Consider the following 17,461-nt stretch of genomic DNA (forward strand, 5'->3'; position numbering starts at 1 on the left):
TATATATATATATATATATATGACTGTGGAAGCTTGTTAAGATGAACCGGTACTTTAATTTGTAAATATGACGTTTGGTACTTATTGTCACTAAAATACCCGCAATATCACATTAGGCATCCAAATTCCCATAATTTGACCATCTTATCAGTGATTTTCGAGTTATTCCTCTCTAGTGTCTACTTACCTCGTACACAAGGATGATCCGACAGTCGTGTCTGTTTGTAGCCTTCTTCACAGCGATTGCAAGCTTGTCCAATCACACCGGGTTTGCATGGACATTGACCAGATTTTCTATCACAAGGCTCATTAGCAATTGACCCGATGGGATGACAACGGCATTCTTTATTGGAACAGATACAGCGTCAGGTTAGAGAGAGAGAGAGAGAGGGAAAAGTGTTAACGAAGTACCAGTTCAGCGAACTACTTACAGCTCATACAGAACGCGTTACTCATGCGCTGCTCACACCATTCTTGACAGAGGTCGACATGCAATAGTGGTTGCCTTTTGGGCCCACAATCATGCTGTTCATGCAAAGCGTGTACGAAACTGACAGGAACCATTAGGCACCATAGAGGCATATGCAGCAGTTCAAATAGGAAGCAGAGGTCATCGGCTGAATCTGCCATGATCACGTGTAAGCCAATCGGCACCTAATGAGGCTTTCGGGAACAGTGAGTGTGCTTCATCAGGCATTCTGTGTAGTAGGATGAAATCTTTGCAGTTTGACGAGCAGTACATTTTCCAACGCGCGATGGGAGCTATCTTGTGTGACCCAGCGTAATGGTTTATCTGGCTTGAAGAGGTTCAGAAAATTTAATGCTGCGTTCATATTGATGAAGATAGCAATATCCTACCCTAATGGAGTCCAAAGGTCAATTCTCAAGAAAAACAATCATAAAAACAATAACAGCAGCATGCCGGAAGCGCGATCGGCTATAAATTGCAGCGAGTGTGGTCTCGACGAGCACACACTTTGTGCTCACTAGTTCTCAGATCCTAAAGTGAAAACTCGTCAACACTAGTTATCACTGGAACCCAAATAACATTGCAGCTTCTTGAAAGACTGGCGTGGGACACTCAAGGGACTTTTAACAAATGCTTCCCTTGTAAAGATTAACTGATGCAATGACTGCAGCACCATTCTAGTTGTTTTTTCGTCTGGTTTCACAAGTATTGGTGCCTTTGAAGCTGACGCATGTAGGTGCCCTGTTTTTTACCCTCCACATTGTCAGTAAGCACACGATTCGAGTCATGCCGGAAAACCTAGTCATCGCCCGATCGATTGATCGATCGATCTACGGAGCATTAACTGCGTCGATGTCTGAGAGTATCTCCGTGCTAACCTTACTAAAGTACATACAGCGAAGCATTTCAATGCATACTTCCCAGTTCCCCATGCCATTTTTGGTTGCCGATTCAACTAGGATGATAAAACGTGCAATAAGCCCTTTCGTCGCACAGCGACTACACTGAGGATCCGTTAAGCTCTAAGGCTCTTACCGAGACACACTTGTTCGTGGCTAACCGGTTTTGTCCAATCACGATAGTACCCACTGGCACAATGATGACACCGCCTTCCCACCGTGTTATGTTGACAGTTTTGACAAACACCACCGCTAGTCTTTGAGGACATCAAATAGATCTGTTGCGAGAACTCGCATGTCCAGGAGTGTAAATTGCAATCGCAGCCTATGACGTGCAGCGTCATTTGCCATAGTGAGATGCAACCGAACGGTGTCATGCATAAGTGAATCACGCAAAGTTACCACATCCACAAGTAAGTTGACATGTTGTTGAATTTAACGGAGCGTTACGCGAGCGAACACATGTTGGCGAATTGGCGACAGACACATGTTGGTATTTCCAGATTTGACGAAAGGGTTTGGTGAAAGTGGGTCGATATACAGAATAGGTGTTAGTACAGGTGAGAGTAGTGGAACACAACAACAAACAAGTACAACATATAACCGGTAACACGCGCCGGACAGTACTATGTGAAAATGTCTTCCTGGTCGACGGTAAAAGTAACCATACCTCTACAAGCTTGTTCATGGCCCATTGGCACAGTGGGGTTTCTCGTGAACCCAGCGGAACACTGATCACAGTGCAAACCTTCCGTATTGTGACGGCATGCTACACAAATACCTCCGGTCTGGCCACCAGACTGTTTGAAGTGCTTCACGCTGAATACACATTCACTTGTATGGTTTCCGCATCGACAGGCTGATCAAAATAAAACAAGTGTCACAGTAATAACTATGTTTCCACCTATGACATACCTTTGTTTTATTGCTGTATAACACGGGAATGACCATAACTTCTGTTATTAATGACGCAAGCAAAAAAGTCGTCTACTTTTCGCAAATGATGATACTCCCAACAGAAGGTTTCAGAAGATATGACGGTAGCAGACTGGTTTGGTGCAAAAGGTGTCGGCGCCAAGAGAGATTACTTGTCCTCAAGGGAAAATAATGTGTCACTCGCAGTAAACTTTCTTAGGTATACATGCCAACTGCTTATAAAGATTACTCTGTTCTTCTCTTCTGTCTACGTTATTCCGTGGCACACTTGTTGAATATGGTAAACGAGATAAGGAATGACTGCATCTTAATTTGCGTATTGTTCCCCCCATTCTGGGTAACTTGGTTTTCATAATGGCTATAGATCTGTATTATACCCACTTACATTTCTGTCAAACAACCTCAAGCACTAATGAGTAGTTCAAGGTTCATAGTAAATACGAAGTTAAAAATTTAGTAGTCCCTGAAGGTTCCATAACCCGACTGTCTGATCCTCGAGGAAGTCGGCCACTGTAAATCCTACCGAAAGGCTTTAATCTGTTATTCATCGGATTCGATACAGAAAATTGCGGTGTACCTTGTCAAAACCAGACAACAACATGTGGCTGTCTATCTTTGAGCAAATGTGATTTGGAGGATTACTTGTAAGACTGTTTCAGTAAAGAACAGTTGCGACCGATCTCAAAGGAGACCATTGAATCCATCTTAAAGTGACTTAAAGCCTTTAATGAGCAAGTATACTAGGACAACCTCCAGGATCCTACTGACACTCATCAATAATGGAATGTAAAACAATAGAAGCGCCATTGCTGTCAGCATCAGGCTTAAGAGTTGATAGAAAGTGCACTCATACACTGATCCCGATAAGGATGTCTCTTGTGAACGGATAGGTTAGTCACACTCAGTCGTAGATTGAACACCTTTTCGTAGTAAATGCGTTTACTGTCTCGTCTGAAACACTCCAGCTCTCCTGATTTTCATCGAAACTTCACGTTCTAGGGCTGGCTCGAAGAGCTCTCCACACGAAGTGGCACAAAATGGCGTTGATGGGCAGTTATGCGTATAAAGAATGATGGGTCAGCCTACCTATCCTGATTAGATGTTGTGGTTTAAAAAATTCTTTGACAAGAGCCAGCTTTTGTCCGGCCCAGTTTCACCTCATAGAGGCAGATTCTCGAAGAGAATTTTTAATTTCTTTTAATTTTTTTAATTTTTTCACTACCAACATTAGGATCCTGATTAGATGTTGTGGTTTAAAAAATTCTTTGACAAGAGCCAGCTTTTGTCCGGCCCAGTTTCACCTCATAGAGGCAGATTCTCGAAGAGAATTTTTAATTTCTTTTAATTTTTTTAATTTTTTCACTACCAAACATTAGGACAAATGCCAAATGAGTTTTTTGGAGAACTAACTCCCAGCTGTCTTACTTAGAAACTTTGAAGGGAAATATCTTTTGGCATTAGATATTATTCACAATAAGCTATGTCTCTTCACGCTGTGTTATTGGCAAAAAAGCGAGCTAATGCAGTCACAAGCAGGACAACAAAAACGTGCACACCGTTCCATCGGACCTCTCTGCCAGTCTCTTGCTCAGGTGCATACTTCCCACATCATTCTAGGTTCAAGAATGACTAAGAGCTAAATTGCTTTGCAGCTAGCCCAATTAAGCCGAAAACCTCCTGAACTTACTGAAAGCCCCCCAAGCCTCGTTCTGATCAGATGTGATTTGTCGGACGACCGCGGTGAAGGACATTGTGCCTGGGCATTTCCTCACCAGCACACGAAGATGAGGCAACAAATGCAATAGACAGTCGTACGCTCAGTTTAACCTGTTTGTCTTGGCGAGATGCAGACACATAGCATCATCATATGTGAGGACCCGTTTGTGTCGCAGACCCGAAAAAGGTAAAATTCAACCTAAACGTCATTCCATTATTTCCACCTATACTTCAGTCTTTGATACTTGTGATTAACCCTCAACTGAAAAAAATATCGAAGAAAACTGCCTGCTAATACTTCGCGTGGCACTTTTTCTAGTAAATGTACAGAAAGCGCTGCTTTCGTAGAGCAGCATTACGTTAGAAATAAGAACCATTATACCGGGTGGGGTGGTTGAATCCGTTCGTGCTATTAACGAAATTCCGTTTTCCAGAAAAGTCAGGGTGAGACAAAACAAGGACACGTCGTGCCATTCAGCAACCTCCAAATCCCTTATAGCAATCGAAATGCTCTACAAGGATGTGAATTTATACTAACTGAGATATGCGAACGGATGACCCACGAGCGCTCATCAATGTTAGGCATCAAATACGTCTTCCAGTAACCAGACCAAATGCTAAGCGTACACTATCAAGTGACTTGCGAGCGATAAGCGAAACCTGATTCGTGTATCCACACAAAACTTGTGCTAGATGAGGAGCGAACTTATAGCGTGACCGAAATAAAATTGCAAATTTCCACTCAATCCATATATCTAGCCAAAAAGAAGACCATTTACTAGAAATACACTCATTTGCAAATCAGTTTGGTTTTCACGAGAGACTTAGCTTAATCTCTCGGTCGTGGACTGTCCAAGAGTTTTCAGCAACCTTGTGAGTAGTTTCCTTTATGAAAATCTACCGCGATATCTCGAATACCTTGCCAACTGAATCATGAGGTGGCCTGTGTGCAGCAAATTCAGCTAAAGGACATCATAAGCGAGAGCTTCAATTGAGTCTCCCGTGAATACCAAATTGATTTGCAAATGAGTGTGTTTCTCGAAAACAGTCCAATTTGGGTTCAATTATAGCATAAGGCTGGCGAAAACTCGGGGAATGCGCCTACCTGGTGAGCCCCAAGAAGGGCGTAACCGGTCGTGGGCTGTCGAAGAGTTTTCAGCAACCTTGTGAGTAGTTTCCTTTATGAAAATCTACCGCGATATCTCGAATACCTTGCCAACTGAATCATGAGGTGGCCTGTGTGCAGCAAATTCAGCTAAAGGACATCATAAGCGAGAGCTTCAATTGAGTCTCCCGTGAATACCAAATTGATTTGCAAATGAGTGTGTTTCTCGAAAACAGTCCAATTTGGGTTCAATTATAGCATAAGGCTGGCGAAAACTCGGGGAATGCGCCTACCTGGTGAGCCCCAAGAAGGGCGTAACCGGTCGTGGGCTGTCGAAGAGTTTTCAGCAACCTTGTGAGTAGTTTCCTTTACGAGATCAAATAGTTTTCTTTCAACTGAGGCACAGATCAAACTCAGCTCCTGTGTCTACCTGGGAAGTGTCCTCGCATTGTAAATATATAAGCGTTACAATGAACAGGCATTTAATAGTTGCTTCAGTCTGATTAGAAATTTGCGGCAAGTCCGTTATCGGCCTGCCATATTTGGGGCTCATCTGGTCTATGTGGCCTCCGGATTTCGCTCCATCTTTGACGCAATGAACAATTGGTAGCAAAACAGCAATAGTGAATTCACTAATTCGTTCCGTCCCACAGGTTCGTACACAAATATTTGTTAACAACTTTCTCACTGATACCACTTTTCTGCTCTGTTTTTCTGGTGCCAAACGGTCTTACATAGACTGGTTTAAATGGAACTTGGTAAACTCTCACCTATCTGCAAATGAAACGGCGAAACGTCCCGGGGCTTCGTGTGCTCGGATTATACTCCTCATAAGTCATTGATTCGTCATTCTGAGAGACACCTGGAGTATCTAAGGTTTACCTATAGTAAAATGCCCAGGGACCCTCATCATCCTCTCATTCAGGAAGAATACAAACCAAGGGCCTGCTGTCCTCTAAAAAATCAAGGCGCACTAGTGAGAACGCAGTGATTTCTTCCAAAAAGTTTACTCCCATAAAACGCTGGGTCGCAACGGTGTTCTAAGCTAGTTTATTAACGTTGTTCTTTTAGTTTACAATATTACGTACAGCTTTTGTTCTATGGTGATATCACACCGAACTGACGCGTTCCCTATAAGTCGAACAGAGTATTCGAGACCATGTTAGATCCGGTAAGTCTAATGAAGATAAAAACTATCGCTTGAGACCAACTTATATCATGGCAGATTCCAGGATCGATTGGCAAAAGACAAAGAGAAGAATCTGGCTTAAGTTTTGCCTGAAAGTATGGCCTAAGTAGCTCTAGTTGAAAGGACTAGCCGGAAAACGAAGACCGTGTATACTCAGGTGTGACATCACTAAGTTCCTGCTTTATTTTAAACGCGTCACTCCCTTGCTGTTTCAACATGGGATGAAATAAATAATCAGAAGACTACGTATGCAATAATTTACAGTTGCTTTTTTATAGAAAGCAACTGTCTGAAAGCACCTTGTTTGTTATTTAATCAGAGGAACTGGAGTGTTAAAGAAAGGATACAAAGTCCCTGAATTAGCGCCTCACAAAAACACGCGAATCGATGTCTAATTGTTAGTTTGCTGGCTGATCTAGGTCTATCTTGTGCTCCACTCAGTCACACGTCTGGAAGACACTGTGAAAACAGTGATGTCCATGGATTCAGTTAGCGATTTTGTACTACGAAAAAAGTAGTTTATGACATATTTAGTCCATTGTCCGAAAATCGTTAATGCTGATAAATGTTCCTCTTGACCCGGCTCCTTTCCCAGGTTCGGCAGTGCTCCAGACAAGCAAACAGGACCAGCACAGCTTTTTGCGGAACTAGTGCAAGTCATCTCTCATCTGATTCATCTTTATTCGTGCCGGATGAAAGGGTATGACAAATCAGTCTGTTTATTGGCTAGGTGATATATGATATGTCCCAATTGGCCATTGGGCGATCGAGATACAAATGGTGTCTTTGGATGGGGTCAGTATTGGTAAAATGAAAGATGCTAAACTAGGTGCCATGCAGCTGATAAAAAATTGTATTGTTAGACAACCGCTGCATGTGGTCATCATGTGTAAGGTAGCTACCTATTTCAAATGTAGAAATTTTGTGAAATGGGAATCCATTCCTTATTGGGTAGGGTTTTTATTCGGGAACAACCTTGAAGGGGGAGGGAAACCATAGTTCAGTAGGTTTCCAGATAAAACAGTGATGGTGAGCAGCAAATTTCACCATCCATTACATGCTTGGTTCGATGCAGCCCATTTCCAAAAACCTCAGCCGCATGTGACTCAGGCTTTATTGGGTTTCGTCCTGGACCTATTACTTTCCTAATTGTTGCAGGCTCAGGCCCATGTAGAGACCACTTTCCGCCATTTTTCAAGCACAAACCTTCGTGGCAGATGTTTTCACCCACCCGAATCGCTCTAGTCTTATTTTTGTCATTTCTGACCTGAACAGTGGAAGGCCCTGACACCATGTCTTGTAGTTCGCCACAAACACAGCAGGGTGCACAAGATTGTTTACTCGAGGTTTACTCGCGCTAGTCTGTGTTGTACCCAGGGTAATTACTTTCATGGAGCCGCTGTGCCTCCCACCGTTGCCGCTGTGTGCTCTGCTGGAATCGCGAAATTAATTAGGACATTAGGGAGAGACGGCATGTCTGGGACTAAACGACTGTGAGGGTAGGAGAGAAAGAGACAACCCCAAGTGTTTTTCCATACACAACTCAAGCGGGATTGTCTCACTCGTTTAACCTAATTTCTCGTTACTGTCGCCTCCAGCAATGTGGTCCGTCAAATTGTTCACAAGGTGTTGAAAAGAGAAATTCGCCTTTCTACACGTAACGCAGGTCGACTGGTGGAATGCTTTCATCAACTTTCCTACATTCAGTGTGTGGTAAGAAAAACAGGACGGCACAGCAAAGTGCATCACGGTTTGGTCAAAGGATCTCTGGATAATCATTCTAACCTAATCCAAGTCTGTTGCGATTCTTGGCCTAACAGAAACAGTAATAATTCCTCATACATTTTGTGCTCTGATGACTTATGGAAACTAGATCTTGAGGAAACTACCTTTAACATTGTTGCAAAGTGCCATGTGTTTGTGTCAATGTATAAGCATTACGGTTATTGTATTTGTGATTGGTTACTTTGGTGGAAATTAACGGTTATTGTTTTCGGTTAATCAGGCACTTAATTGGTGAGATGTGAACTGAGGAAACCGGACAAGCTAACCATATCAGAACCCGGCAAAATGAAAATTGTTGTAAAGGCACAGGATGCAAAACGCTTCCACCGTACAGGTATCTCAAAACCATATAAAGCTAGCTATTGACAATGCAATCAAGCAATCAATGTTTCATTGTATGTCACGTGCCACACAACGTCTTTGGTAATGGCGTCTCTCATTTGGCCATTGAACCTGGACTGCAGGTCGTACATAAATACGTCGCTTGTCGACTAGTATGGTACGTAATAAATTTTTAAAAAACGGAGGTAATTTTCAACCAAATACCTGACTCCCAGTTTACGGAACCCCTCCAAACCATGTTTAGTTTCTGCGGCTGGATGTTTTGGGAGCACGGATTTTCTTCACTTAAAAGCTCACTTATGAGAAGAAAACTTCCAGATTTCGGGAGGAAGCAAATCCTGATTCTCTGTTTCCTCCCCAGGAGGACCAGATATTATCCATAAGTACTGAAGACATTTTGTACTTCCAAACGAGTGGGCTCTTCCAGAAGGAACCCAAACCCGCAGATCGATTTTTAATCACCATATTTTACTTTAGAAACATCACTGTTGACATACACTACTTAAATATCAAAGCTGGTACATAGAACTTGATAAGAGATTACAACTCCAGAGGTATTGAGTTCCCACTGAGTACCCTGGTTTTTACCGTTTTACTGTCGTTATTTACTTCTTATTTGCTTTTAGCAATTCCGCTTAACTCAACCTAGATGACAGGGGCTGATTGACAGTAAGTGAACAGACCAAGCAGTGCTAGCAGACTTCAGACAACATTCAGCCCTGTTCAAATCTAAGGTTTCCCACCCAATCAATAACAGCCATTCAGGACACAGGAGTGCAACTAAAATTCCAGTGGGTCTATAAAGATAATGTGATGCGATTTGCTTGGGTCAACTCCAGTCAAGAGGACACAGTTCGGTATTTTGACGTACTTGAAGAAGGAACAAGACAACCACTAAGGCATTTTTGCAAAAACAAATCGCTCAGACTTCGTTTGGATGCTACAGTTTAACTTCCACATGAGGCCTGATATAGTAAGGTGAAGCACAATAGGACCGAGAGACACAAGGCAAACAGTCTCTAAAAACTATTCTAGTTGAAATTCGTTGTCGCGTGACTGGAAGACAATGTATACGTGGTTCACAATAAGGCACGCATTAGGGAAGTTTTTCCAAAACATTCCCAGTTATTTCGAATGGTGCGCGAATAGCATAAGTTTTAAGAGGTCGGATTGTCAGAACGACGCTGAAATTTGCTGTTGTCAAGCTGAATCGATATTGTCAGATGCATCATAACATATGTATTATAATATGTTTAAACCATTAAGAAAGAGCCATTTTCGTCATACCAAGAATCAGCATGATGGCGAAAGTAAGACGGACAGCCTACTTGGTGGCGATTTCAATAATTGGCGAATTCCACGGGTCTGATACGTTTAAAAGCAATTGCTTGGAAATTTCGGATGAGACGTGAGGTGACTTTTTGGATCAACATAACCCAGCAACCCAAAGCTTGATCAACTAATGACGAATCGTTTACATGTCATTACTGAGTTGAATACGCCAGCAACATGTCGTAAGAATAGCAAAACGATCGTCCAGAATTTCGTGAGCACTTCTAATCAGACATTCAAGTAGGATGTGGACTTAACAGTGAATATGTTTTGCTTCAGACTACAAACAAAGTTCAAACGCCCAAAAAAGACAAAACTAATCAGGACAAGACAGATAAGTGTCGGCCAATGCAACCTGGACTTTCTTCCGTTGGAAACTTACTAAGCTCATGAGTGCACTGTAGTAGTAGTGAGTCATTTGAGCCTTTGACCAAATATTTGAACTATTGGTTGTGAGGGAATCTTCCTCGGTTGAACAACTAAGAAATGTGAAACCTAGGAATCCTGCATCCACTTGAAACTAATCAGAAATCGTTCACATCCAAATCACTCTCGTCTGAACAGCCGTCCTCTTGGGCGAGCGTAATTACTTTCGTTAGTCCAAACTAAAGGGGACAAGCACTGGTTAGGAGTTGCCAACTCCTTAGCAGTGCATATTCTATGAACTCCGGACATCTGACATGCTAGGCTGATGTGTTATCACCACTATGCCAGCGTACGTTAGACATGTCTGATTTTGTGTCTGAACAAGCGAACGTATTCAAGCCTGAGCGATGTGATCAGTGTGTACTCAAACGACGGCCCAGTAACTGACCTCATTGTGACGATCGGATAATTTTTAGGTTTCAAGGCTCTGTGGCGCTACCTGGAGGGTGTGGACTCAACGCCAGCACAGGAGGACAACTGTTCAGACGAGTGATATGAATGTGAACACTACATATCCCGCAACCACCCACAACAATAATTAAAAAAATTTTCTCGAAGGAAACTACTCACAAGATTGCTGAAAACTCTTCGACAGCCCACGACCGGTTACGCCCTTCTTGGGACTCATCAGGTAGGCGCAGTCTCCGAGTTTCCGTCAACCTTATGTTCTATTGAACCCAAATTAGACTGTTTTCGAGAAATACACTCATTTGCAAATCAATATGGTTTTCACGGGAGACTCAACTGAATCTCTCGTTTATGATATTCTACAACTGAATGTCTAACAGGGTCCAACCATCCGTGGAACTGGCAATTTTGACACAGCCAGTACGGCTGCTGGGTCATCGTCAAAGTATTCGGGCGAGCCAATCACATCCCTCAAGGGGGGGCACGATCGCCTGTTCAAACACGGTGAAACATGTGCACCGAGTGTGCAGTGACGCTTTCGCGTCGGGTGTCAGATTTTCGTAGTCCAAGCCCCGGCACTGAAAAGAATATCCACTGCTGATGAGCTCTAGTAAGAGCAAAACCTGAGCACAGAGCTTCGCTCTTTGATGTAGACCCACCAGAATAATTACTTCAGGGGAGGAGAAGGCTTGTTCAAACGAGGGTGTGGTGAAGTTGAACTTGCAAACCAAAAGGTGTTGCCAAAGTTCATACCATCATTTCCCGTGATCTCTTTGGTTAATAAACAGCTGTCATTTAGTGTGTGTGCGCATTGTAGCACAAAAGTCGTCACAACAATAGAGGGTAGAACTAAACCACGATAAATAACCTAAGAAAAATAATAGGATGATTTTGGTTTTATCGGCTTTTGTTGCGGAAATAGCTACACCCTCCGTCATGAAAGGAATTTTAACACCAGCACTCCTAGTTTTTCTGACCAACTAATTTTTCGATCCGTGATTTCAGTACTCAGATGGCCAAATCTGGTACTCCAGATGTGTATCAAGAATGTATGTGCAGCAGACAGTATTCTGCTTTGTTCGTCTTATTGCACACACTCGACTAGGAGTATCGACTCGTTAATCAAGCAGTCAGCGATCCACGCAACCTCGACGAATCAGTGATGTTTGTTCATAGCCACACCACTCTCGTTTGAACGGCCGTGTTCCTGTTCTGGCGTAATTATTCTGGTGAGTCCACACCAAAGGGAAGCACTGGACTCAAGTTTCGCTCTTATTAGAGCTCATCAGCAGTGCATATCCAATGGTGGTTTGTGATGGTAATGTGGTTGTTTTACTGATAATTCTACTCTCATGTCCACTGATTAGTAACATTCGGCGATTTCACATCACCTTGAGTTACGAACTGTTTTACCGAGCGGCCTTTTGTTGACTACCAGGGTACATGGTTGGCACCAGGATTTACGGGCGTTGGGCATTTCCGCAAGATGCGAAGATGGCACTTATCCTATCCAGATATGGTGAGAAGCAGAACCTCTGTGTTTTGAGTTTGACAGCAATGATCTGGGGTAACCTCATGATACTACCAAGGAGACACCACAATAGCATCTCAGATATGCACCAGGGGGCTTCCCTGATTCTTAGCGGAACGATGTGAACAAAAACTAGGATGCCGCAAAGTTGTTGCTCTCTGGACAGACTACTTTCATAAAAAGCCCTCTTGATAACTTCCAGTTGGTCTTATGAATCTTTTCACTAATGATAATCCTCTTCGTACGGGTCACATCCCGCACGACCGGTGTCTCCTCAGGTGGCGTATCGATGGTTTTATCCCTATAACTTAATCAAAATTTCTGGCTCTCGTTTTCACAGACAGAATCGATAACTGACCAAGCCCTTTATAAAAGGACGACCAAGATAGTCTCAGTGCGAAACAGAAGTGGTGTTAGTCTGGTGCACACGGGCTTATCTGACAAAGTAAGCCACCGCCCAATCAAAATCGAGTTTAACTGTACTGGAAACATCGAGCCAACTGTTGCGATCATTCATCCGGCTGGACGGGGTAACAAACTCATGGCAAACCTAGAAGAAAATTTTTCGCATCACGAGTCTCCCGTTAATGAGACCTAAAAAACAGTTGGCAATATTAACGACAAATTTGCGCGGCACAGAGATAGAATTCGGGGTCAACGAGGCCAAGCTCTGCACAATTACTCATCGATAATTTTAGACCTGTCGGGAAAGGCGATGATAGCTATCGGTTGCCATAGATTTAACAATATAGACGCGCACAACCTCCAAGCACACCGACGGGAAACCACATATTCCTTCCGCCATGACATTGTGTGGGGTGACAAGAAAACAGTGTAGTTATGTGGCCTTGACGACGTGGCCTACTGAAGATAGCCACCCACCCATTCCTTAGCCCCAGATTCACACGTGTGCGTAATGGCATTGACAATTAGGACCCAGGAAACCGAAACTGGTGTGAATTTTCTAGGAGGTGCGAACATCTAAGGACAGCTGTTTCCCGAGTATGTCCACCCGTATTTGTGTGTTCTGGTGCGTGCCTGTTTTTGTCCGGGTTAATAATTAAGGTTGACCGGCTGTATGGTATTGTCGGCAGGTTCGCCCATCACACGTTCACACAGTGCAAACAGTCCGTAGGCTGCATCCGGTGCTGGCTACAGTGTGTGGGAGTAAGGACGGGCGTGCCACCTTGCAAATGTTCGGTGTCTTGAAACCTAACCCGTTCTACCAGTATGGCGCTGATTTCCAGGATTCGAAATGGAGGAATGGCTGCTTGCAAACTCGAGCCGTTAGGCACTCACCGAAAGAAAGACTACCCGAACTAGAAGGCCTTACGTTACGTTCCTAGCTGGGGCGGACACAGTTGAGAAGCGCACATACAGGGCGAACGGATCAACTACCATCTGAGCAACCAACATTGAACACACACTACCAATCGACAGATTAGTCATTATTTCGCTCACCAATATCAAACGCAATCAGTTGCTCCATAACGGCCACCCCCAAGGAGATACCAAGTATGGCGTCTCTCTTTGGCTTTGTTCTTTATAACGAGGACAAATTTCCGTACTAAGTGAACTTTTACCCCGCGTTTATTTGCACTGTATTCCATCCGTGACGGCTCAGTTACTTACAATCCACAGCTAACTCAAGACCGCGTCGGTTATACGCAGTCATCGAGTGGTAAGTTTTGTTGGTGCGTGTTGTGACCAACACTGTTCGAAGAGAAAACGTTCGGGGTAAATTTTTACCACACTCTTAGCTTTGTGAGGTCAACAGAGCTATGCCTGCGACACTGTCAGAAGTAACTTTCCTTGACCATCACTGTACAGACCATAACCCACCGAAGGACTTTACCACACCGGACAATTCGGTGCTAGGAATTTCAAGGGCCATCATTGTTCGAAGGGAGTCACGTTGAAGCGTTGGTAACTAAGGAGTCATACGATAGCATTCGGGATTTGGCTTATTGATAGTTCAGGCCTCATGCCTCTCCGAATCGAACACTGTTCAGTATATTTGCCATCCTTGTCTGCATAGACCCACCCTAATGTTCTGGAGCAACCGGATTGCTCAGAATATAACGCTGCTAGAAGTGAATCTCTTTGACCATTGTTGTGCGGCTAGAGCCGAATGAGGACTATTGCTAACTAGCTATTTGTGTGTGCGTAGGATGTATCTCAGAGGGTCGCCGTATCTTCGTTTGCATGTACTGTGAGGCTTAAAAGCGAGAAACAGAAATTACGAGCCACAAGTTGGATACATTGATGGCTTTAGAACCATCCTCTCTCGTTTATCATCCGGTCTTATTGTCTCCGGCCTACTCTGTTTGCGCACGTACGGCTCAATGCTCAGATGTTACCTATTGTGCACGGGATTAAAGGCTGATCGGAAAATGAAAGTCAGTTCACTTGTTTGGTCCCACTGAGCTTACAGATTAATTCAAGTGCCTTTCAGATATCAATTTTGTCTTAAGGCACTGTGTCAAAAACTCCTCTTTGGTAAAGTTCGGATTAATAGGAGATAAATTCGTAGGTAAAAATCGATGTAAGCTACTTCTATTTAAGCCAACTGAAACTCCGACAACTGAACTATAAAAAACCGCTCGTACCTTCCATCGAAACAATGTTATTGATCTCTGTTTATTTGTCTGAAACGTCACTCCCCTTGTAGATTCTACATTTATAACTTTTATCAAATGGGATGGGGTAACTCTGACTGATTCATCTAATTGCTCACCAAGTGGTCTTCCAATGAAACGAAGATTTGGTTTGGTTACAAATTGTTGAATAACTGCAGTGTATAAGTGTACGCACTACTGACACTACTGTGCCAGTTGTTTAAGCCGAGGCAGGTAAACGTTACGCAAACAGCGTTGCAGAATGTGCAAGTCCTTACTCATCCCACACGTCACACTCCCCATTGTGAGCCAACCCAAATACAGAGTCAAGCGAATGTCAGGGGGAATTCGCACCATTCCCGCTGACGGACAACGGTTTGTCATGTTTTTGGAGATAGTCTATGTCAAGACAGGTAATGTCAAATGGAAATGACAGTTGATCGTTCTCGAAATCTGTGTATGAATGTCCATGAACCTAATCACGTCCAAGGGCCGGGAGCAGACGCTTCAGGTTTTTGGATCTCATATTTATCAGCCATTTATAAAGATCTTACGCTATCAAGCCAGATTCCCGAGTCATTGTCTTGAATAGTAGGTGCAGCTGCTCGCTGGAAATCTCCGAACGGTTCTATCACCTCTCAAGCCCACTCTACCGACCTCCATCGCACAATCGAAATTCATGTTACTTAAAATTCATTCAAGTAAATACATTACAACATAATTGCATTCGCAAAGTTTGTCGTGACATTACCTCAACAAAATAAGTATCGATGTCGTAGTCACGTGTTTCAGTGTATGAATTTAAAGCAAAAGGAAGGCGTGAATTAATTCCATGTGCTGCCATAAAGCGTCCGCCTCACTGCTTAAACTTATTCTGATGCCTCACTACCGTCCATCATGCGCCAGGCATGTGACCATAAATTGTGCCACTATATATTGTCACCTCATTCAGCCATGTGGGTGCGCGTCTAACAGATATCAGATGCAGAGTGAAAAATAGTCCAACCTCAACCTCGAAAGTGTAGCCCCCTAAATTTCACCCCGTGGGTGCTCTAGAGTTGCGGAAACAAGGGAGGGATTGTATGTGAGTGACGGCATTAATCGAAATCTCCAAAACCTGTTGGCTATAGTCTAAACTCTTCGTTTAGCTGCAATGTCTTTGTTTTGGGCACTATTCAACTCGCTGGAAGTTGAAGTTTGGACTTTAAGAAGGGGAGACTGTATGACCAGACTACTAATAGGACTTATAGCAAAAAGCTTGCATTCATCTTTCGCCACCCAGTGTCAGTTTTTGTGAGGACGTTCCGTTTAAAGCTGATAAGATTGGACAGATCACCCATCACGTACGGGACGATCTGTTTCCATGAGGACAAAATGCCAGAACACCATTTACCCGGAATAATTTCAGGATGATGTCGTTGGCATCAGAAAGCGCGCTGTTTTGGGAGGCACCACTCTGCAAACATTATCTCGCTTGTCCTTTATTTGTCACAGAAATCGTGGTACATTATTCATTGTGTCTCCCCGGCTTGTTACCGTCTACTAAACATGAATCAACGGTCACCTGCAGTTACCATGAGCAGATGATAAATTCCGCGGGCTTCTCAAAATATAAAGACCAAGGTGACGTTACACTGCATACAGCGCATGCACGCGCGACCATTAAAGTGAACGATGCAGAGAATTATGGTCTATTGTTCTAAGTGTGTCAGCACGAATTTTTGGAGTTAAATTAGGCTCTCAGAAGGCACCCAAGAGTTGGATCGTTTAGCACTGAAATCGTTCAAGATTTCAATGACCGAGTGCCCACCAGCAATGGTAAAACAGTTCCTACAAACACAACAAATAGGCTTTTGTATCCTCCAAAGCGAACTCCACAGCTGATGCCCTGAAAATCAATCGTAGTTGTACTCGAAGGGCTTCATAGCACTCGTATCACTATGATATAATACCCCTAACCGGATCCTAAGTACCGCGCCAAGTTGGACACAGTACGGATGCGATTGTTGTGAAAAAGTAGTGCACGTGAATCCCCCAACCGTCCAAAAATCTCTTTGTGTCACAACAGTTATGCAGCTGAACTACTGGTCCAACCAGTGCTGACTGACAAATCCATATAGTACGTCAAGTAATCAGCAATCATTCCGTTGTCGTTTCATCGATTGATACCCAATACAAGTGCCATAGACTTTTGGCGATGTCTGGATATTTGCTCAGATCGGTATGACAAAAATACCTATAATAAGTCTACGCGAAATAGTCGCACCAGCAAATCAAAATTTGTTTTGACTGAGGAGTGAAATGAATTTCAATTGAATCTTGTTTATGACACCCATTGGCGAATTGTGTTACATAAAGACCGTATCGTTTCCCGTCCAGATATCGCAGTGCATTTTCCTGACGCACAAGGTATTCGTGAGATTGCTAAGACCTCTCAACAGCCTACAGTCGCTTTTTTTATGATTCTTATGACTCGCTGGGTAACGGCACTCCACGGATTGTCATTAATCTCTTATTCTATATGAATAACAGATCATACACAGTTCGAAGATCCCAATCACGTGAAGATTAGTTTGGTTTTAACGATAGGCTTAACCAAATCCCTTCGAAATCTCCCTTTTTTGGACATCTCTCAACTGCACCTGCCTGATAGCATCAAAGCTGGTCAAAAGCAGTCGTAGGCTATCAAAGAGCTTTATCCAACC

The 17,461-nt window shown here is 43.3% G+C and overlaps 2 protein-coding genes across 2 annotated transcripts in view; one reads left to right on the forward strand and one right to left on the reverse strand.

Moving 5' to 3' along the window:
- Positions 1-17,461, reverse strand: part of T265_04595 (hypothetical protein) — a gene marked incomplete at both ends in the record, with an annotated part of 90,207 nt that overhangs the window by 51,030 nt on the left and 21,716 nt on the right. The window contains 2 exons of the mRNA XM_009169370.1: positions 188-343; positions 1,505-1,693. The remainder of the gene's footprint in view (positions 1-187; positions 344-1,504; positions 1,694-17,461) is intronic.
- Positions 1-17,461, forward strand: part of T265_04597 (hypothetical protein) — a gene marked incomplete at both ends in the record, with an annotated part of 107,152 nt that overhangs the window by 31,689 nt on the left and 58,002 nt on the right. The window contains one exon of the mRNA XM_009169372.1: positions 11,613-11,656. Within this exon, the coding sequence (XP_009167636.1) occupies positions 11,613-11,656 (44 nt within the window). The remainder of the gene's footprint in view (positions 1-11,612; positions 11,657-17,461) is intronic.

This window comes from Opisthorchis viverrini, assembly GCF_000715545.1.
Source record: "Opisthorchis viverrini unplaced genomic scaffold opera_v5_77, whole genome shotgun sequence".
Taxonomy (NCBI): Eukaryota; Metazoa; Platyhelminthes; class Trematoda; order Opisthorchiida; family Opisthorchiidae; genus Opisthorchis; species Opisthorchis viverrini.